Raw genomic sequence first — 23,185 nt, 5'->3', positions numbered from 1 at the left:
AGTCGCTTTGGAAAAAAGCATCTGCTAAATGGCATGTTAAATATATTATGATTTTTTTCTATAAAAGCACAGTCTGAACCGACGTGACCCACTGGCTCTGTGGTAATGGGTGACGTGAAAATGCCCCTAAAGAGGAAATCACAGGTAGCAAGTTAGCATTGTGAACAGAGAAGGGAAAGGTGAATAATAATTCACAGAAAGATTCACGGCAAGGAGCACTGTAAGGAGGGAAAGGAGTGGGTGGGGCTGAGACAGAGAGAGTGGGTGGGGCTGAGACAGAGAGAGTGAGTGGGGCTGAGACAGAGAGAGTGGGTGGGTGGGGCTGAGACAGAGAGAGTGGGTGGGGCTGAAACAGAGAGAGTGGGTGGGTGGGGCTGAGACAGAGAGAGTGGGTGGGTGGGGCTGAGACAGAGAGAGTGGGTGGGGCTGAGACAGAGAGAGAGAGTGGGTGGGGCTGAGAGAGAGAGTGGGTGGGGCTGAGAGAGAGAGAGTGGGTGGGGCTGAGAGAGAGAGAGAGTGGGTGGGGCTGAGACAGAGAGAGTGAGTGGGGCTGAGACAGAGAGAGTGGGTGGGTGGGGCTGAGAGAGAGAGAGAGTGGGTGGGGCTGAGACAGAGAGAGTGGGTGGGGCTGAGACAGAGAGAGTGGGTGGGGCTGAGACAGAGAGAGTGGGTGGGGCTGAGACAGAGAGAGTGGGTGGGGCTGAGACAGCGAGAGTGGGTGGGGCTGAGACAGCGAGAGTGGGTGGGGCTGAGACAGAGAGAGTGAGTGGGTGGGGCTGAGACAGAGAGAGTGGATGGGGCTGAGACAGCGAGAGTGGGTGGGGCTGAGACAGAGAGAGTGGGTGGGGCTGAGACAGAGCGAGTGGGTGGGGCTGAGAGAGAGAGAGTTGGTGGGGCTGAGGCAGAGCGAGTGGGTGGGGCTGAGAGAGAGAGAGTTGGTGGGGCTGAGACAGAGCGAGTGGGTGGGGCTGAGACAGAGCGAGTGGGTGGGGCTGAGAGAGAGAGAGTTGGTGGGGCTGAGACAGAGAGAATGGGTGGGGCTGAGACATAGAGAGTTGGTGGGGCTGAGACAGAGAGAAAGGGAGTGGGAGTAGGGTGTTCCAGTGGGTATAATTACTGTATATAATAGCAAGCTGTATAATTGGTGGTCTGACACTCAGAACACACAGCTGGTCACCTCAACAATAATAAGTGGACAAGGTATGTTGTGTGGGGAAGGGGGTTGCACACAAACACACCTCCCTGCTAACAGAAGCTAACAGCCAGGTGTGTCCTCTCTCTGGATTGGTCACCATGGTGATAACCATGTGTTTAGCATGTAGGATGGACACAGAGGGACTGCGCCTGCAAGGTTACCAGGACATTACCACCAAAGAGCTGAAGACACACACACACACACACACACACACACACACACACACACACACACACACACACACACACACACACACACACACACACACACACACACACACACACACACACACACACACACACACACACACACACACACACAGAGAGGATAGAGCAGTGTCTGTGTTTAGATCTGATCTGTCTTTGATCACAACATCATAGATACATTGATCTCCCCCTACACACACACACTCTCTCTAACCTCTCCTTCGCTCTGTCTTTTCATGAACACAACATTTCCAATTCAGTTCGTCCTTGACCTATAGGCTACATATGAGGAAAATTAAAATGTCCGACAAACAAAACATTTTTACAAATGTGAAAGGATTTGGTAATGTCCTTGTGACGGCCCGTGATCCAAGGTGAATCCAAATTCCATCAGACGAACCGCTGTTCAAGGCCCATAAACCTCTCCCAATTCAATCAATGGGTCTCAAAGGAATGTGTTATCTGAAAGAATCCCTTTAGATTGTGGAGGCAGAGGAATATTTGACTTTCAATGGATTGTGAGGGGAGATACACTACATCAACAAAAGTATGTGGACACCCCTTCAATTTAGTGGATTCGGCTATTTGAGCCATACCCGTTGCCACCGCCATGCAATCTCCATAGACAAACATTGATAGACGAATGGCCTTACTGAAGAGTTAAATAAAGGTTAAATAAGGAAAAAAACATTCTGCCCTGCTAGAGCTGCCCCGGTCAAATGTAAGTGCTGTTATTGTGAAGTGGAAACATCTAGGAGCAACAATGGCTCAGCCGCAAGTGGTAGGATTCATGAAATGGGTTTCCATGGATGAGAAGCCGCACACAAGCCTAATATCACCATCTTCAATGCCAAGTGTCACCGCCATTGGACTCTCTGGAGTGATGAATCACGCTTCACCATCTGGCAGTCTGACGGACGAATATGGGTTTGGCGGATGCCAGGAGATAGCTACCTGCCAGAATGCGTAGTGCCAACTGTAAAGTTTGGTGGAGGAGGAATAATGGTTTGGGGCTGTTTCCATGGTTTGGGCTAGGCCCCTTAGTTCCAGTGAAGGGAAATCTTAATGCTACAGCATATAATGACATTCTAGACAATTATGTGCTTCCAACTTTGTGGCAACAGTTTGGGGAAGGTCCTTTCCAGTTTCAGCATGACAATGTCCCTGTGCACAAAGCAAGGTCCATACAGAAATGGTTTGCCGAGATTGATTTGGAAGAACTTGTCTGGCACAAACCTCAACCTCAGTGAACCTCTTTGGAACACCGACTGCGAGCCAGGCCTGATTGCCCAACATCAATGCCTGACCTCACTAATGCTCTTGTGGCTGAATGGAAAGCAAGACCCTGCAGTAATGTTCCAACAGCTAGTGGAAAGCCTTCCCAGAAGAGCGGAGGCTGTTATAGCAGCAAAGGGGGGAACAACTCCATATTAATGCCCATGAGTTTTGAATGAGATGCTCGACGAGCAGACTTCTGATCAAGTAGTGTATACTGACTACAACACACACAGGTGTGCAAGCACACACACAAATGCTCTCTCTATTTCTGCACAAACTAGTGCAATACTGTAAACACACACATACACTGAGTGTGCAAAACATTAAGAATGCCTCCTAATATTGAGTTGGACTCTACAAGGTTTGTAAGCGTTCCACAGGGATGCTGGCCCATGTTTACTCCAATGCTGTCACGTCCTGACCATAGAGAGTCCTTATTTGCTATGGTATAGTAGGTCAGGGCGTGATTGCCTCTAACCCTATTACAGGGGCTGAGTCACTGGCTTACTGGTGCTCTTTCATGCCATCCCTAGGAGGGGTGCGTCACTTGAGTGGGTTGAGTCACTGACGTGATCTTCCTGTCTGGGTTGGCGCCCCCCCCCCCCCCCCCCCTGGGTTGTGTCGTGGCGGAGATCTTCGTGGGCTATAGTCAGCCTTTTCTCAGGATGGTAAGTTGGTGGTTGAAGATATCCCTCTAGCGGTGTGGTGGCTGTGCTTTGGCAATGTGGGTGGGGTTATATCCTTCCTGTATGGCCCTGTCCGGGGGTATCATCGGATGGGGCCACAGTGTCTCCTGACCCCTCCTGTCTCAGCCTCCAGTATTTATGCTGCAGTAGTTTATGGGTCGGGGGGCTAGGGTCAGTTTGTTATATCTGGAGTACTTCTCCTGTCCTATCCGGTGTCCTGTGTGAATTTAAGTATGCTCTCTCTAATTCTCTCTTTCTCTCTTTCTTTCTCTCTCTCTGAGGACATGAGCCCTAGGACCATGCCTCGGGACTACCTGGCATGATGACTCCTTGCTGTCCCCAGTCCACCTGGCCATGCTGCTGCTCCAGTTTCAACTGTTCTGCCTGCGGCTATGGAACCCTGACCTGTTCACTGGACGTGCTACCTGTCCCAGACCTGCTTTCTAGAGTCAGCAGGAGCGGTAGAGATACTCTCAATGATCGGCTATGAAAAGCCAACTGACATTTACTCCTGAGGTGCTGACTTGCTGCACCCTCGACAACTACTGTGACTACTATTATTTGACCATGCTGGTCATTTATGAACATTTGAACATCTTGGCCATGTTCTGTTATAATCTCCACCCGGCACAGCCAGAAGAGGACTGGCCACCCCTCATAGCCTGGTTCCTCTCTAGAATTCTTCCTATGTTTTGGTCTTTCTAGGGAGTTTTTCCTAGCCACCGTGCTTCTACACCTGCATTGCTTGCTGTTTGGGGTTTTAGGCTGGGTTTCTGTACAGCACTTTGACATATCAGCTGATGTAAGAACGGCTATATAAATACATTTGATTTGATTCGATTTTATTGGGGGGGTTAGTCTAGTTTCTTATTTCTATGTGGGGTTCTAGGTTTGTTTTTATTTTGGTGATTGTGTATGATTCCCAATTAAAGGCAGCTGGTAATTGTTGTCTCTAATTGGGGATCATATTTAAGTAGCTGTTTTTTCCATCTGTGTTTATGCACGTAGCATCTCTGTTGTCGCGGTTCGTTGTTAGTTTATAGTTTATTTGTTTTTGTCTTTGCTTAGCTTCACTTTCTATTAAATAATGTGGAACTCAACATTCACTGCGCCTTGGTCTGACATTTATTCTAGCGAACGTAACAGAATATCCCAGCAAAACAGGACCAAGCAGCGTGCCCAGGAGGAGAGGGTAACATGGACTTGGGAGGAGATTCTGGACGGGAAGGGATCCTGGACTTGGGAAGAAATCCAGGCAGGACAGGATCGTCTCCCATGGCGGGAGACACAAGGAGAGAAGGGAGAACAGCGACGAGACCGGGGTTTGCGGCCACAAGGAAAGCCCAAAAGACAGCCCCAAAATATTTTGGGGGGGGAGGCACATGGGGTGGTCGGCGGGGCCGAGGTGTGAACCAGTGACAACATGGGAGGAGGTAGAGAGGTGGTCGGTCGACTCAGGGAGAGTGCCAGAACCCGCCTGGGAGTAAATGGAACAGTGCGAGGAGGGATACCGGAGAATGTAGTTGGCGAGGAGTATGCAGCAATGCAGGCGTTTGGAGGAGCGTGTTACCAGTCCGGTGCAATCTGTGCCGGTCCCACGCATCAGGCCTCCAGCACGCCTCCCCAGTCCGGTACGTCCTGTACCTGCTCCTCACACTCACCCAGATGTACGCATCCACAGCCCAGTACGTCCTGTGCCTGCTCCTCACACTCACCCAGATGTACGCATCCACAGCCCAGTACGTCCTGTGCCTGCTCCTCACACTCACCCAGATGTACGCATCCACAGCCCAGTACGTCCTGTGCCTGCTCCTCACACTCACCCAGATGTACGCATCCACAGCCCAGTACGTCCTGTGCCTGCTCCTCACACTCACCCAGATGTACGCATCCACAGCCCAGTACGTCCTGTGCCTGCTCCTCACACTCACCCAGATGTACGCATCCACAGCCCAGTACGTCCTGTGCCTGCTCCTCACACTCACCCAGATGTACGCATCCACAGCCCAGTACGTCCTATGCCTGCTCCTCACACTCACCCAGATGTACGCATCCACAGCCCAGTACGTCCTATGCCTGCTCCTCACACTCACCCAGATGTACGCATCCACAGCCCAGTACGTCCTATGCCTGCTCCTCACACTCACCCAGATGTACGCATCCACAGCCCAGTACGTCCTATGCCTGCTCCTCACACTCACCCAGATGTACGCATCCACAGCCCAGTACGTCCTGTGCCTGCTCCTCACACTCACCCAGATGTACGCATCCACAGCCCAGTACGTCCTATGCCTGCTCCTCACACTCACCCAGATGTACGCATCCACAGCCCAGTACGTCCTATGCCTGCTCCTCACACTCACCCAGATGTACGCATCCACAGCCCAGTACGTCCTATGCCTGCTCCTCACACTCACCCAGATGTACGCATCCACAGCCCAGTACGTCCTGTGCCTGCTCCTCACACTCACCCAGATGTACGCATCCACAGCCCAGTACGTCCTATGCCTGCTCCTCACACTCACCCAGATGTACGCATCCACAGCCCAGTACGTCCTATGCCTGCTCCTCACACTCACCCAGATGTACGCATCCACAGCCCAGTACGTCCTATGCCTGCTCCTCACACTCACCCAGATGTACGCATCCACAGCCCAGTACGTCCTATGCCTGCTCCTCACACTCACCCAGATGTACGCATCCACAGCCCAGTACGTCCTGTGCCTGCTCCTCACACTCACCCAGATGTACGCATCCACAGCCCAGTACGTCCTGTGCCTGCTCCTCACACTCACCCAGATGTACGCATCCACAGCCCAGTACGTCCTGTGCCTGCTCCTCACACTCACCCAGATGTACGCATCCACAGCCCAGTACGTCCTATGCCTGCTCCTCACACTCACCCAGATGTACGCATCCACAGCCCAGTACGTCCTATGCCTGCTCCTCACACTCACCCAGATGTACGCATCCACAGCCCAGTACGTCCTATGCCTGCTCCTCACACTCACCCAGATGTACGCATCCACAGCCCAGTATGTCCTATGCCTGCTCCTCACACTCACCCAGATGTACGCATCCACAGCCCAGTACGTCCTATGCTAGCTCCTCGCACTAACCATGCGATATGTGTCGTAATTCCGGTACAATTTGTGCCGGCTCTATGAATGAGGTCTCCAGTGCGCCTCCACAGCCCACTGCGTCCTGTGCTAGCTCCTCGCACTTGTCGTGCGAGGTGTGTCATCGAACAGGTACCATTGATGCAGGCTATATGCATCAGGTCTCCGGTGCGCCTTCACAGTCCAGTAAGTCCTGTGCCTCCTCACCGCACTCGCCCTTAAGTGCGTGTCACCAGTCCGGTGTCACCTGTACCGGCCTCATGCATCAGGCCTCCGGTGCGCCTCCCCAGTCCAGTACGTCCTGACCTACTCTACCATAGAAAATAAGAACTCTCTATGGTCAGGACTGTTTCTTCTCCCCGCACTCGCCCTTAAGTGAGTGTCATCAGTCCGGTGTCACCTGACCCGGCCCCACGCATCAGCCCCCCAGTGTGCCTCCCCAGTCCAGTATGTCCTGTGCCTCCTCACCGCACTCGCCCTGAAGTGCGTGTCACCAGTCCGGTGTCCCCTGTACCGGCCTCACGCATCAGGCCTCCAGTGCGCCTCCCCAGTCTGGTACACCCTGACCTACTCTACCATAGAAAATAAGGACTCTCTATGGTCAGGACTGTACCCCCCCCACACACACACATAGACTTAACTGCAAACCCTTTTGGTTTCAGGTTTTGCGGCCGGAGTCCGCACCTTTGGTGGGGGGGGGGGGGTACTGTCCTGACCATAGAGAGTCCTTATTTTCTATGGTAGAGTAGCTCAGGGAGGCAGCTGGTAATCGTTGTCTCTAATTGGGGATCATATTTAAGTAGCTGTTTTTTCCACCTGTATTTATGGGATATTGTTCTGTTGTCACGGTTCGTTGTTAGTTTATTGTTTATTTGTTTTTGTCTACTTTCTATTAAATAATGTGGAACTCAACATCCGCTGCGCCTTGGTCCGACATTTACTCTAGCGAACGTGACAAATGCTTCCCATAGTTGTCTGGATGTCCTTTGGAAACTTTTGAGAGTGAAAGAAACAGCAGCGTTGCAGTTCTTGACACAAACCGTTGCCTCTGGCACCTACTACCATACCCTGTTCAAAGGTATTTAAATCTGTTGTCTTGTCCATTCACCCTCTGAATGGCACACACACAATCCATGTCTCAATTGTCTCAAGGCTTAAACATCCTTCTTTAAACTGTCTCCTCCCCTTCATCTACACTGATTGAAGTGGATTTAAATGACATCAATGAGTCTATGTCATGGAAAGAGCAGGTGTTGTTAAAGTTTTGTACACATACATATATATATATATATATATATACACACACACACACAACTGTGTGACTGTATACACACACAGAGACAGACACTTTTCTGTGTCTCTTTTCAATAATGTATCTATATAGAAGGTTCCCTGTTGAGTGGTTGGGATGGTTTGTTTTAATGTCTTATTCAATGCTGTCTACTTGGCTGCAGCTCTCCTCTCATAATCTACATAATGTCTCCCCATTACCTCCTGATTCCCCTGCCAAGCACTCATCCTTGACTTCTAAAACACTGAACCCACTGCATAGGACTAGAAGACTCATCTTGCTTCAGTGTCAGGTTCTACTGCAAATCAGTTTGTAGTTAAGATGTGTGTTTTTGATTAAATCAACTTAGAGTGTGTTTAAGTCCCATGCGGACAACTGATATTGACACAAATAATGCACACACACACACACACACACACACACACACACACACACACACACACACACACACACACACACACACACACACACACACACACACACACACACACACACACACACACACACACACACACACACACACACACACACACACACACAGAGTCAGGCCTACCTGTTCTTTGACGGAGGCCAGGATAGCGGAGGTGGTCTCTGTCCCGTCTGATCCATCTCCGTTAGATGACGGTAGACCTGGACTCAGCAGACTGGCTCCCTTCTCCTGCTCTGATGGCTGGTCTGGCACAGGCATACCTCCTGTAGACAACATCAACATCACGTTACATATTATACAAACATCACACAGTGTACCTGCTACAGAGCAATAATAATATCATTATACAGTGACAATATCATTTTCACTACATGGTAATAAATGCGTCACCTGAAATGCCTCGTATAAACAATATTATTATCCTTAAATAGTAATACAGGTAGAATACCTCCTACACAAGAGCAATGATATCATCGTGTCTATACAAACATCACATAATAGGAACATGAGTAGAAAAACACTGTTTTAATATCAAACATCCAACATGGTAGGGCCTTGCAGACTTCATGAAAGGTAGACGCTAGGGGATCATTAGAGATGCTGAGGGTTTAGGCAGTGAAATCAAATCATGTCAGATTATACTGGCCTTTCCAATGTTGCTGGAGCTCCCTCGCTCACACTTCAGAGTGTTAGCTGGCTTATATAACCTGCAGTGTGAGCAGTCTGTCAGCCTATCCTGAGAGAGAAAGAGAGAGAGACAGAACGAGAGCGATGAGAGAGCGAAAGAGATGAGAGAGAGAACTCACTGCTAATTCTGTGCAACGCCTTTGTACAAGCGTCTCGCTATTGAATGTCGCCAGGCGCTCTGAAAGTGCTAACTGCCAATCTGCAGGCTGGCACTGGCACGTTCAAGTGGTAAACCTGTTACTGTGAGGAGGTGTTTTAAGAGGTACCTGTGTGTGTGTGTGTGTGTGCCTGTTTGTGTCCCGCTCTCTCCCTCCCTCTTTCTGCCCCTTCTAGATTACCAGGACATTACCATCAAAGTGAAGAAAAACACACACGCAGACACAAACAGAGACTTCCATTTCCCAGGCCATTGATTTTTTGTGACTCCTCTCTAGCCTCCCATTCAGACAAGTACAGTCAAATTTATCAAACTTTCTCTCTATCTCTCTACACCCACTCTCTCTATTACCCCTCTCTCTCTCTCTCTCTCTACCCCCTCTCTCTCTCTCTCTACCCCTCTCTTTCTCTCTACACCACTCTCTCCCTCTCTTCCCCTCTCTCTACCCCTCTCTCTCTCTCAGTAATATGGATGGTGCTTCGTGATATTCACGGATAACATACAGTATCTGCTTCTGCACAAATTGGTACAATACTGTACACATACACACACACACACATACAAACTGCGCACACAGACACAGACACCCAGTATGCAGGGTGGCACTGGCAGGTTTAAGAGGTAAAACTGTTACATGTCTCTCTCTCTCCAACTCCAACTAAGTCTCTCTCGTCCTTCAACATGTTTATCCTTCAGCTGTGTGCCTGGCTCCAAATAGCCAAATCACATCACCGTGGGAACTGTGTCCAGACAGCCTCAGTGTTAGAACAGACAGGGGTGGGAGATCCCTGCAAGACTGGTTCCTCTCTCTGTCCTTTTACTGGGCCAGAGAGACAGGGACATACACACACACACACAAGCACACGCAAAATCATTTCGGTTAATTTCACATATATACATAGCAGTCATTATGTCACTTGTCTCACACACAAACACAGCACCCTCTGTTTGCCTCAGTTGTTGCAACAGCCGTTATGTAGGTCTGAATATACTGTGTGTAATACAACCAATCTATCGACATTAGTTCTAAATCAATGGGATATTTTGACTCAGTATCAGATAATGATGCCAGTCACTGAATTGGAATTGAGGCCCATAGATTTCTCAGCATAATCTACACAACAGATACATAGGAATATGACCTTAACTTGACATCTAGAGACATATATAAGAGAGAGTGTCACGTCCTGACCATAGAAAGCCTTTATTTTCTATGGTGGAGTAGGTCAGGGCGTGACTGGGGGGTGTTCTAGTTATTTCTATGTGTAGTCTAGTTTTTTGTATTTCTATGTTGGCCTGGTATGGTTCCCAATCAGAGGCAGCTGTCTATTGTTGACTCTGATTGGGGATCATATTTAGGCAGCCTATTCCCACCTGTTGTTTGTGGGATCTTGTTTTTGAGAGAGAGAGCGAGAAAGAGAGAGAGAGAGAGAGAGAGAGAGAGAGAGAGAGAGAGAGAGAGAGAGAGAGAGAGAGAGAGAGAGAGAGAGAGAGAGAGAGAGAGAGAGAGAGAGAGAGAGAGAACAACAGAGACCGACCGACCGACGACCGACCGACCGACCGACCGACCGACCGGTGAGGCGTAAGGGATCTGAAGGTAGTGTTTCTCAAGTCTTTATTAAGGGCTGGTGAATGTGGCAGCTTTCCTCTGCGTGGGTAGAGGACTTAATAATGAACTATGAACAACAGACTAAACTTACAGTAAATGGCAATGTCATCGCCCATCAATTCTCTGTCACAGTTATCTAATTTAATCCTCATAGCAAGCAATGGTTTAATATTGAACAAAATTCTTGGAGATGTTCAGTCACGTTCTCCAAACGTCACATTTTGAAGTTGCTCCAAATGTCACATTTTGAAGTTGCTTCAAACGTCACATTTTGAAGTTGCTTCAAACGTCACATTTTGAAGTTGCTTCAAACGTCACATTTTGAAGTTGCTTCAAACATCACATTTTGAAGTTGCTTCAAACGTCACATTTTCAGTGTTTTTGTTGCTCCTGCTGCTCTGTATCGCTCCATTTCTCTAAACGTCAAAATTATTTGTTAAGTTTAGGAACTCATTCTGACTGGGATCGAACACACAACCATCAGATTACACCCATCCACCACCACCACAACACCCTAGCAAAGCCTACTTAATAGTAATAGCGCTCACTGGTGCCCCCTAGTGGCCGGGTTTGAAAGCATTTCCCAAAGTCCTCAGGATTTGGAAAGACCTCCAATTTCGATTTCAATGACCAATGATCAATTACGGAGAGACATTTCAAAGCCAAAAGCTTTTTAAATGTTATAATGCATGACTTTCTTGTGTATTTATGCAGAAACGCAATGATGACTTTAGCTAATTTCCTTCTGGAAAGGCTTAATATTTAACAGCAATTTGGCTATAAGAGTTACAGTATGCACACATATGCGCACATACACACGCACACACACAAGCACACACATGCAAAAACAGTACACTCATACACACACGCACGCACACACATGCACACCAGGGATGTGCTCAATTCAGAATTTTTGAATTCAATCCCATTCAACTGTTGAGATTAAATGTGAATTGGATTGGCCAGATTTGAATTTGAATGACTGGAAATAGAATTTAATTCAGTGCAATTCAACGAAATTCCACTCAGTCATAGAACATAAAAGTTTAATTGAATCTGACAAGTCAGACTTCCAGATACCAAAGAATATACGGTGCCTTCGGACAGTATTCAGACCCCTTGACTTTTTCCACTTTTTGTTACGTTACAGCCTTATTTTAAAATGTATTAAATTGTTTTTTTTAATGGTCGTTATGGGGGCATGAGTTTAGGTTGCTGAGGATTATTTATTTTAAAATCCATTTTAGGGTAAGGCTGTAACTTAACAAAACGTGGAAAAAGTCAAGGGGTCTGAATGCTTTATGAAGGCACTGTGTAACATTTCTCTGGAAACAATATTCATATCATCTTTTAAACTTAATGCTTTGAAATAGCCAATAATATTTCCCTCGATCATTTCATTTGTTTGGATTCTTTTTGAAGTCTTTAGGGTCAACTTGAGGTTTGACTAGTGCATTCTGGGAAATGTACATTTTCCACATATTGAAAGAATGTAAGTGATTAATGAAATCTGGCAGGTAGCCTAGCAGTTATGAGCGTTAAGCTAGTAACCAAAAGGTCACTGTTTCGATTCCCCAAGCTGACTTGCTGAACAATCTGTCAATGTGCCCTTGAGCAAGGCACTTAACCCTAATTGCTCCTATAAATCGCTCTGGATAAGAGCTTCTAATAAATTGCTAAAATGTTAAATGATAATAACTTACAATATTCAGGTTTTGTTTTCCTTGATCATTCATTTTAAGAGTTTGTCCTGAAAATCTATTGTTTCATCAATATTGTATGTGTATGTCTGTGCCCAATAATGTCTGTACCCTGCTTTGTGCTGCTACCCATGTTGTGTTGCTACCATGTGTTGTCATGTTGTGTTGCTACCATGCTGTGTTGTCATGTGTTGCTGCCTTGCTATGTTGTTGTCTTAAGTTTCTCTTTATGTAGTGTTGTGTTGTCTCAGGTTGTGATGTGTGTTTTGTCCTATATTTGTATTTCATTTATTCATATTTTTAATCCCAGGCCCCCATCCCTGCAGGAGGCCTTTTGGTAGGCCGTTATTGTAAATAGGAATTTAAATAAAGGTTAAATAAAATAAATAAAAACACAAATAAATGTATATAACATGTTTGATGTTTTATGTACAAGATGGATATTTGTATAGACTACACCTTACATAGAATCGAAGATGCATTTGAATGCATTTCCATTCATTCTAATTGCAATTCAGTATCCTGTTTACTACTTCAATTTAAATTCAAGAATTGAGTTGGAATTGATGAAGCAGTCTCAGTTCTATTGTGAATTGAGCACAACCCTGACACACACGCATTGAGACTTATCCTGTCTGGAGGTTGGTCAGCAAAGAGAATCCATGCATGAGAAGCATGGTTAGATCTAAGCCTGGCTACCATGATGAACATCTGAGGCTTGACACAGCTGATCACAGCTGAAGGCCTCTTAATCACTACAGACTGATTCAGAATCAGAGCTAAACCAAGCCTTATGTATCCTAATCATCACTGACAGCTGACTGCAAATCAGTGCTTAAAGCCAAGTTTCACCCACATTTCATAATTCAGAGGGCATTTTTTTATTATCTCCTCAAGGCCAGGCGCGATTGCAATATGATTAAGCTTGTCTTTCCTATAGTAACCACTCCATGCTAATGCTAGCTCCGATTACCATAACACAAGGGCATACTACTGATTGGAGATCAGTGCTTATAAGGCTAGGTGATTTGTCTCAATCCTTTACCAGTACGGAACACTGATTAAAGAGCAGTGCTTAAAGCTGGACAGTGTATCTGTGAGTGAGTCTCTGAGTGCAGAGATGCATGTAGTCTATGTGGCTGCAGTGCCTTCAGAAAGTATTCACACCCCTTGATTTTTCAAAAATGTTATGTTACATCCCGAATGTAAAAATGGATGTCATGCCCTGATCTGTTTCGACTGTCTTTGTGATTGTCTCCACCCCCTCCATGTGTTGCTGATTTTCTCCAGTGTATTTATCCCTGTTTCCTGTCTCTCTGTGCCAGTGTATTTATCCCTGTTTCCTGTCTCTCTGTGCCAGTGTATTTATCCCTGTTTCCTGTCTCTCTGTGCCAGTGTATTTATCCCTGTTTCCTGTCTCTCTGTGCCAGTGTATTTATCCTTGTTTCCTGTCTCTCTGTGCCAGTGTATTTATCCCTGTTTCCTGTCTCTCTGTGCCAGTGTATTTATCCTTGTTTCCTGTCTCTCTGTGCCAGTGTATTTATCCGTGTTTCCTGTCTCTCTGTGCCAGTGTATTTATCCGTGTTTCCTGTCTCTCTGTGCCAGTGTATTTATCCCTGTTTCCTGTCTCTCTGTGCCAGTGTATTTATCCCTGTTTCTGTCTCTCTGTGCCAGTGTATTTATCCCTGTTTCCTGTCTCTCTGTGCCAGTGTATTTATCTCTGTTTCCTGTCTCTCTGTGCCAGTGTATTTATCCCTGTTTCCTGTCTCTCTGTGCCAGTGTATTTATCCCTGTTTCCTGTCTCTCTGTGCCAGTGTATTTATCCCTGTTTCCTGTCTCTCTGTGCCAGTGTATTTATTTTCCTGTCTCTCTGTGCCAGTGTATTTATCCCTGTTTCCTGTCTCTCTGTGCCAGTGTATTTATCCCTGTTTCCTGTCTCTCTGTGCCAGTGTATTTATCCTTGTTTCCTGTCTCTCTGTGCCAGTGTATTTATCCGTGTTTCCTGTCTCTCTGTGCCAGTGTATTTATCCCTGTTTCCTGTCTCTCTGTGCCAGTGTATTTATCCCTGTTTCCTGTCTCTCTGTGCCAGTGTATTTATCCCTGTTTCCTGTCTCTCTGTGCCAGTGTATTTATCTCTGTTTCCTGTCTCTCTGTGCCAGTGTATTTATCCCTGTTTCCTGTCTCTCTGTGCCAGTGTATTTATCCCTGTTTCCTGTCTCTCTGTGCCAGTGTATTTATCCCTGTTTCCTGTCTCTCTGTGCCAGTGTATTTATCCTTGTTTCCTGTCTCTCTGTGCCAGTGTATTTATCCGTGTTTCCTGTCTCTCTGTGCCAGTGTATTTATCCCTGTTTCCTGTCTCTCTGTGCCAGTGTATTTATCCCTGTTTCCTGTCTCTCTGTGCCAGTGTATTTATCCCTGTTTCCTGTCTCTCTGTGCCAGTGTATTTATCTCTGTTTCCTGTCTCTCTGTGCCAGTGTATTTATCCCTGTTTCCTGTCTCTCTGTGCCAGTGTATTTATCCCTGTTTCCTGTCTCTCTGTGCCAGTGTATTTATCCCTGTTTCCTGTCTCTCTGTGCCAGTGTATTTATCCCTGTTTCCTGTCTCTCTGTGCCAGTGTATTTATCCCTGTTTCCTGTCTCTCTGTGCCAGTGTATTTATCCCTGTTTCCTGTCTCTCTGTGCCAGTGTATTTATCCCTGTTTCCTGTCTCTCTGTGCCAGTTCGTCTTGTATGTTTTTTTGCTATTCTCCTTTCTCTAGTCTTCCTGGTTTTGACCCTTGCCTGTTTCTGGACTTTGTACCCAGTTGCCTGACCATTCTGCCTGCCTTGACCACAAGCCTGTCTGCCACTCTGTACCTCCTGGACTCTGATCTGGTTTTGACCTTCTGCTTGTCCACATCCATTCTCTTGCCTTCTCCTTTTGGATTAATAAACATTGTAAGACTCCAACCATCTGCCTCCTGTGTCTGCAATTGGGTCTCGCCTTGTGTCATGATACTGGCCTAAAAATACTATGATGTTTTTATGAATTTTTACAAAATCATTAAATAAGAAAATCGAAAATGTCTTGAGTCAATAAGTATTCAACCCCTTTTTTATGGCAAGCCTAAATACGTTCATGAGCAAAAATGTGCACATAATAAGTTGCATGAACTCACTGTGTGCAATAATAGTGATTAACATGAGTTTTGAATGACTGCCGCATCTCTGTATCCCACACGCACATTTTCAGTCGAGCAGTGAAGTTGGCTATGAAAAGCCAACTTACATTTATTCCTGAGGTATTGACCTGTTGCACCATCTACAACCACTGTGATTATTATTATCTGACCCTGCTGGAAATCTATGAACGTTTGAACATCTTGGCCATGTTCTGTTATAATCTCCACCCGGCCCAGCCAGGAGAGGACTGGACACCCCTCAGAGCCTGGTTCCTCTATAGGTTTCTTCCTAGGTTCTGGCCTTTATAGAAAGTTTTTCCTAGCCACCATGCTTTTAAATCTGCATTTCTTGCTTCTTGGGGTTTTAGGCTGGGTTTCTTTATAGTACTTTGTGACATCTGCTGATGTAAAAAGGGCTTTATAAATACATTTATTGATTCATTGAATGAATTTCAACCACAGATACAACCACAAAGACCAGGGAGGTTTTCCAATGCCGCATAAATGTAAATAGTTTTAAAAACTGTATTTAACCTGTATTTAACTACCTATTGGTAGATGGGTAAAACAAAAAGCAGACATTGAATATCCCTGTGTGCGTGGTGAAGTTTTTAATGACACTTTGGTTGGTGTATCAATACATGCAGTCACTACAAAGATTCAGGCGCCCTTCCCAACTCAGTTGCCAGAGAGGAAGGAAACATCTCAGGGATTTCACCTATGTAACTGTTTTAAAACAGTTACATAGTTTAATGGCTGTGATTGGAGAAAACTGAGGATAGAGCAACAATATTGTAGTTACTCCACAATACTAACTTGATTTGACAGAGTGAAAAGAAGGAATACAGAATAAAAAAATATATTTTTAAATGTTTAATTTAACCTTTATTTAACTAGGCAAGTCAGTTAAAAACAAATTATTATTTACAATGACGGCCTACCAAAAGGCAAAAGGCCTCCTGTGGGGACGGGGACTGGGATTAAAAATACAAAAAATAAAATACAATATAAATATAGGACAAAACACACATCACAACAAGAGAGACAACACAACACTACATAAAGAGAGACCTAAGACAACAACACAGCATGGTAGCAACACAACATGACAACAACATGGTTGTAACACAACATGGTAGCAGCACAAAACATGGTACAAACATTATTGGGCACAGACAACAGCACAAAAGGCAGGAAGGTAGAGACAACAATAGATCACACAAAGCAGCCACAGCTGTCAGTAAGAGTGTCCATGATTGATTCTTTGAATGAAGAGTTTGGCAGCTCGTTCCAGTTGCTAGCTGCAGCGAACTGAAAAGAGGAGCAACCCAGGGATGTGTGTGCTTTGGGGACCTATAACAGAATGTGTCTGGCAGAGCGAGTGTTGTATGTGGAGGAGGGGGGCTGCAGTAGATACAGTTGTAGTCGGAAGTTTCCATACACCTTAGCCAAATACATTTAAACTCAGTTTTTCACAATTCCTGTCTTAGGTCAGTTAGGATCACCACTTTATTTTAAGAACATGAAATGCCAGAATAATAGTAGAGAAAATGATTTATTTCAGCTATTATTTCATTCATCACATCCCCAGAGGGTCAGAAGTTTACATACACTCAATTGGTATTTGGTAGCATTGCCTTTAAACTGTTTAACGTGGGTCAAATGTTTCGGGTTGCCTTCCACAAGCTTCCCACAATAAGTTGGATGAATTTGGGCCCATTCGTCCTGACAGAGCGGGTGTAACTGAGTCAGGTTTGTAGGCCTCCTTGCTCTCACACGTTTTTTCAGTTCTGCCCACACATTTTCTATAGGGTTGAGGTCAGGGCTTTGTGATGGCCACTCCAATACCTTGACTTTGTTGTCCTTAGGCCATTTTGCGACAAGTTCGGAAGAATTCTTGGAGTCATTGTCCATTTGTCTGCTAAATGACTTAAATGTAAATGTAAATGTAATTTGGAAGACCCATTTGCGACCAAGCTTTATCTTCCTGACTGATGTCTTGAGATGTTGCAACTATATATCTACATAATTCTCCTGCCTCATGATGTCATCTATTTTGTGAAGTGCACCAGTCCCTCCTGCAGCAAAGCACCCCCACAACATGATGCTGCCACCCCCGTGCTTCATGGTTGGCATGGTGTTCTTCGGCTTGCAAGCCCCCCCCCCTTTTTTCCTCCGAACATAACGATGGTCATTATGGCCAAACAGTTGTATTTTGTTTCATCAGACCAGAGGACATTTCTCCAAAAAGTACGATCTTTGTCCCCATGTGCAGTTGCAAACCGTAGTCTAGCTTTTCTATGGCGGTTTTGGAGCAGTGGCTTCTTCCTTGCTGAGCGGCCTGCAGTAGGGGAAACAGCTCAACTGGCCGCCTCACCACCGTTGGTTTTGTTGCCGAGCTGAGGGGAAGCATGGTAAAAAACATTGCAGTATATTATGCTCTTCTATTGCAAGCGCAATGATGTCAGAGGGGGAAAAATTGTGTTCATTGATTGCGGTACCTTCTTTCACGGACGTGACTGTTTCACCATTAAGGATTCCAGCTTTAAGGTTTGGTGTTTTAGTTTCTGTTGAGCACTAGTATCACTGTTTTCACCACCATCACCTGAATTATGCAGAGCTGCTTGTGCTGGGTGACTCCCAAAAGTTAAGTGTCTGTGGTCCACCGTTAATTCAGCAGTGGAATCAGCGTGATCGTGGATTTCCTAGTGTCAGATAGCTTGAGCAGTGAGCACAGTGTCAAATGTGACAAACACCTTCTCCAGGGCTATTGGTGTGGATGCCACTAAGACTGTGTTGAACAGACACTTTGTCTCTACTGCCATACAGCAACGATGACCAGGGCTGAGAGGTTTGGAGCCATTAGGGACACATTTAAATGGGGCGAGTTTTGAGATTTGTGCCGCATCCTGTTTGTCTGGGAAGTGAAGAGCTGACATTACATTTCTCTGTTTAAGATAAGACAGGATGAGCTCCGACAAATCCTCCCATACTCCCATACTGACAGAGGGAGAGAGAGAGGTAGAGAGAGGAGAGGTAGAGAGAGAGAGAGAGAGAGAGAGAGAGAGAGAGAGAGAGAGAGAGAGAGAGAGAGAGAGAGAGAGAGAGAGAGAGAGACAGAGAGACAGAGAGACAGAGAGAGACAGAGAGAGAGAGACAGAGAGAGAGAGAGAGAGAGAGAGAGAGAGAGAGAGAGAGAGAGAGAGAGAGAGAGAGAGAGAGAGAGAGAGACAGGGAGTGGGAGGTGCACAATGTTTACAGAATTACCCTGGCGGAGAGCGAAACAGTAAACAGAAACCTCTTTCAGAAGAACTTTCCTTGTTCCCTCTCCTCACAGTTAAAAGTTCTCCATTAATAATCTCCGTCTTCTGCAGTTAGCTTAGGAAAGACAACGAACTACAAACAGTAGAGGGCAGAGTTGAACTCATAACTGGGAAGGTAAGAGTCTTCATTCAGTCAAATTAAACAAATATTGACTGCCAAGCCTTAGCCTTAGCCTTAGCCTTAGCCTTAGCCTTAGCCTTAGCCTTAGCCTTAGCTAAGCATGCTAGTGTCACTGGTGGATTCAGTTCTTTTCTATCTGTCTTCTCCATCACCTGTCTGTTGGTGTGGAGGCCTGACACCCAGGTGGGAGGCTCAGGTGAGGCCTGAGGAGGTTAGACTTGAGATGTGGACAGACAAACAGTGTTTTCTACATCTAGGGAGAGGACTGACGGGTGAGGGTGTGAGGTAGTGAGGATGAGAGGCAAGGGTAGAGGGGTGAGGGCAGTCAAGCCTGAAGTCCATTGGCCTGACAGTACAAAGTATCTCTGCAGTGAGGCAGCAGGCCTTGGTAGTACAAACACACACATTTCTGTGGCTGGTGTCAGGTTGTCAGAGACACAGGAGCATGTCGCACCCTGATCCACACACACACCTTGACCCTCAATCTCTACCTCCCCCTCCTCCACACACACACAAACACTGTGCGTGTCCCAGCCCAGGTGCAGTGATGCGCGTCTCTCTCTCTCCTAAACCTCCTGTCCAACTCCATGCCATGTTGCCTCTGTTACATCCTCCTCTCTCCTCTCCTCCCCCTCTCAATGAGACTCCTCCCCCTCTCTGTGAGACTCCTCCCACTCTCCCTGAGACTCCCCCCTCTCTCTGAGACAGAGGGAACAATTCCTGTTTCATCCCTCGTTACCCTCCCTCTGCTCCCTCATTCTCTCCTCTCACTCAATGTCTTCCTTGACAGGAACACAACATCGCATCGCTTCCATTCTCTCGCCCGCCCTATCGCTTTCCATCTCTCTCTTCCTCTCACACTTTGAATATTTGTCCTGTAGCTTTAATCCTCCATATTCTCCCCCCTCTTTTCACTCAGATATTCCTCCCTCGTTCTCTCAGCTCTCCAGCTCTCTTCCTGAAACACCTCTGGGATACTCTCCATCAGTGCTTCTGATTGGCAAGTCATTAGCCAGTCCCTCATGGGAACAGCCACAGGACATTCTGATTGGAGGATTGGGGGATTCAAATGTAATTCCAATCCCAGATTATTAACGCAGCGTGATGGGGATAGAAAGGAGAGACAGCACAATGTCATTATTTTCCCACACTGCAGATAGTGCACATTTGAAGGGCCAGCTATGAGAGGGCAGATACTTTCTGTGCTTCCTGTTCTTTCTTTCTCTCTCTTTTTATATTTATTTCTCTTATTAAAATGTCTGTTCAGCAATGAAAAAATACTTGGAATTTCATTGAATCTCAACTCAACTGACTGGATTGAGTTGGCATTGAGCCCAGCCTTGTCATGATGTGAGTGGGAAGAGCGTGGTTTCTCCAGTTAGCTACAGTTATGTGGGAGGTCGGATTTCCTGCACGCAACAATCAAAAGCATGCTTCTTTCTCTGGGTGAATGGCCATGCTGAAATATTTAACAGCTAACATGGTTTAAAAGGTTTTTAAGTGTGATCCAGGTTTTCAGAATGGATTCTAGAAGCATGGGGGAAGAAGAGAGCTTTAGAGAATACTAGGTAGAAGTTGATGTAAGACAACAATCCCAGATCAGTTTAACTCCTTCCCTAGTGGTTATGGTTACGGATTTGGTGAAGGAACAACTGATTCTAGATCTGTGTAAGCTACAGGTAGAAGCTTTCCTCTTGGCACAGATCTAGGATCAGCTTACCCTCAACCAACCCTAACACTGACCATTAAGAGGTCGAACACAAAAATGACCTTGGATCAGTGTCTACAGGCAACTTCACCCTATTTTGCATGGGCGAGAAGCTGTAATGGTTAATGGCTTGCTATTCAGTAAAAAATCGAAACTTGTAAAAAACCTTATCCTTCCTTCTCCCACATAGTTCTGTGGACAATAGGGAAATTCTTCAATCTCAAGTGCTCTGCATACGCCATCACTGCTCGAGCCACTCTCCCCATCAACGTCAGCTCTCCTTTCTACCGGCTCATGCCATACTAATGGGAGAGAAAGCACCATTCAGTAAGTGGATAGTTGTGTTTGACCTTCTAGCTATCAGAACTCTAGAACTCTGACACGACCCACAAACAGAGCACGTACACATACAGTATACACACACTGCTAGCACTGCACAAATACAAACAGTGTGCCACTGCATGCGCACACACACACACACCCTCAAAAAGGTAAAATAACCTTGGACAGAGAAGTGAGTCCACACACACACTGACACATAGACAGCTGATTTTAAACAGTGTGTCCCTGTCACACTGATGATCTCACCAAAAATCCCGTTCAGACCTGCAATAAGATGTTCCAACCTGGGGGAAACTGACACGAGTTACCGAGGGAATGGAGAGGGAAAAGTGGATGGAAAAACATTTTCATTGAAGTTTAGTGTCAAAATCATGTCATTTCATAATGATAAATGAGGATGAAACAGAAATGTTGCAAAAGAAACTCCACAGTTCCAAAGTCTTTTGTTTTCTAACGGGAAGGTGATGGATTCCGAGGCAATTATTCCTGAGAAGATATTGTAACCAAGGACTGGATGGAGAGAACATTCTATTCTGCCCTGGCACACAGCCATGGTCAACACACAGCTAGTGTATTCAAGAGGATCAGACACCCAGAGAGGGGGGGGGGGTGGCAAATAAATAAACTTCATAAGAAAGACTACAGACTCGCTAAAGCTTAATTTTCTGTCTCCTTCACTTGGCTCATTTGGTCCGTAAGAGAGTATTACACTATCAAATTTCAAAGACAAATGTTTATAAAAAATGATCCCACCAGCTGTGGGTATTCAGAAATATTTGACTCTTCTGATTACATGAGCCATCGTTCTAATAATTACATTTTTGGTTTGGAACCATGCGAGGCATACAGACAGATGAGAGCCAAACGTGCAAACACACACACACACACACACACACACACACACACACACACACACACACACACACACACACACACACACACACACACACACACACACACACACACACACACACACACACACACACACACACACACACACTGCTGCTTATATTGCTTCAGAGGCAGTTATGTCCTTCAGAACTGTGAAATTGTACATTATTAATTGATCCATGTGATTCTGTACATGAAATCTGATTTTCTTACTCATTCTGATGGCCATTAAACCAATATGTTTTCACAGACTGCTTAAATGTTTCAGGGTCTCATCAAGTCCTTGATTGTAAAACTATCACAGAAATTGAAATAATTTACATAAAGCAATTTAATGAACCTCTTTGAGCTTAGATCCCGTTAACGGAATCGATATGACAACAGCCAGTGAAAGTGCAGAGCGCCAAGTTCAAAACAACAGAAATCCCCAAATTAAAATTTCTCAAATTCACAAGTATTTTACACCATTTTAAAGATACACTTCTTGTTAATACCACCACAGTATCTGATTTCAAAAAGGCTTTATGACGAAAGAAAACCAAACGATTATGTTAGGTGAGTGCCTCGTGACACAGCCATTTTCACAGCCAAAGAGAGGAGTAATAAAAAGCAGAAATAGAGATAAATGAATTAAAAACCTTTGATGATCTTCATCAGATGACACTCATAGGACTTCATGTTACACAGTACATGTATGTTTTGTTCGATAAAGTTCATATTTCTATTAAAAAAATCTCAGTATACATTGGTGCGTTATGTTCAGTAGTTCCAAAACATCTGGTGATTTTGCAGAGAACCATATCAATTTACAGAAATACTCATAATAAACATTGATAAAAGATTCAACTATTATGCATGGAATTATAGATACACTTCTCCTTAATGCAACCGCTTCGTCAGATTTCAAAAAAGCTTTACCGAAAAAGCACACCATGCAATAATTTGAGTACAGCGCTCAGTGACCAAAACAACCCAAACAGATATACACCATGTTGTGTAGTCCACAGATGTCAGAAATACCATTATAAATATTCACTTACCTTTGATGATCTTCATCAGAATGCACTCCCAGGAATCCCAGTTCCACAATCAATGTTTGTTTTGTTCGATAATGTCCATCATTTATGTCCAAATACCTCCTTTTTGTTTGTGCGTTTAGCCCAGTAATCCAAATTCATGACGCGCGATCACTAGGTGCAGACGAAAAGTCAAAAAGTTCCATTACAGTCCGTAGAAACATGTCAAACGATGTATATAATCAATATTTAGGATGTTTTTAACA

The 23,185-nt window shown here is 45.4% G+C and overlaps 1 protein-coding gene across 1 annotated transcript in view; it reads right to left on the bottom strand.

The window, feature by feature from the left end:
• Nucleotides 1-23,185, bottom strand: part of ctnnd2a (catenin (cadherin-associated protein), delta 2a) — a 439,609-nt gene that overhangs the window by 383,893 nt on the left and 32,531 nt on the right. Inside the window, exon 2 of the mRNA XM_046292625.1 lies at nucleotides 8,329-8,468. Within this exon, the coding sequence (XP_046148581.1) occupies nucleotides 8,329-8,463 (135 nt within the window). The 5' untranslated portion in view covers nucleotides 8,464-8,468. The remainder of the gene's footprint in view (nucleotides 1-8,328; nucleotides 8,469-23,185) is intronic.

Source organism: Oncorhynchus gorbuscha, linkage group LG12 (assembly GCF_021184085.1).
Source record: "Oncorhynchus gorbuscha isolate QuinsamMale2020 ecotype Even-year linkage group LG12, OgorEven_v1.0, whole genome shotgun sequence".
NCBI lineage: Eukaryota > Metazoa > Chordata > Actinopteri > Salmoniformes > Salmonidae > Oncorhynchus > Oncorhynchus gorbuscha.
This window is presented reverse-complemented; position numbering and strand designations above follow the sequence as displayed.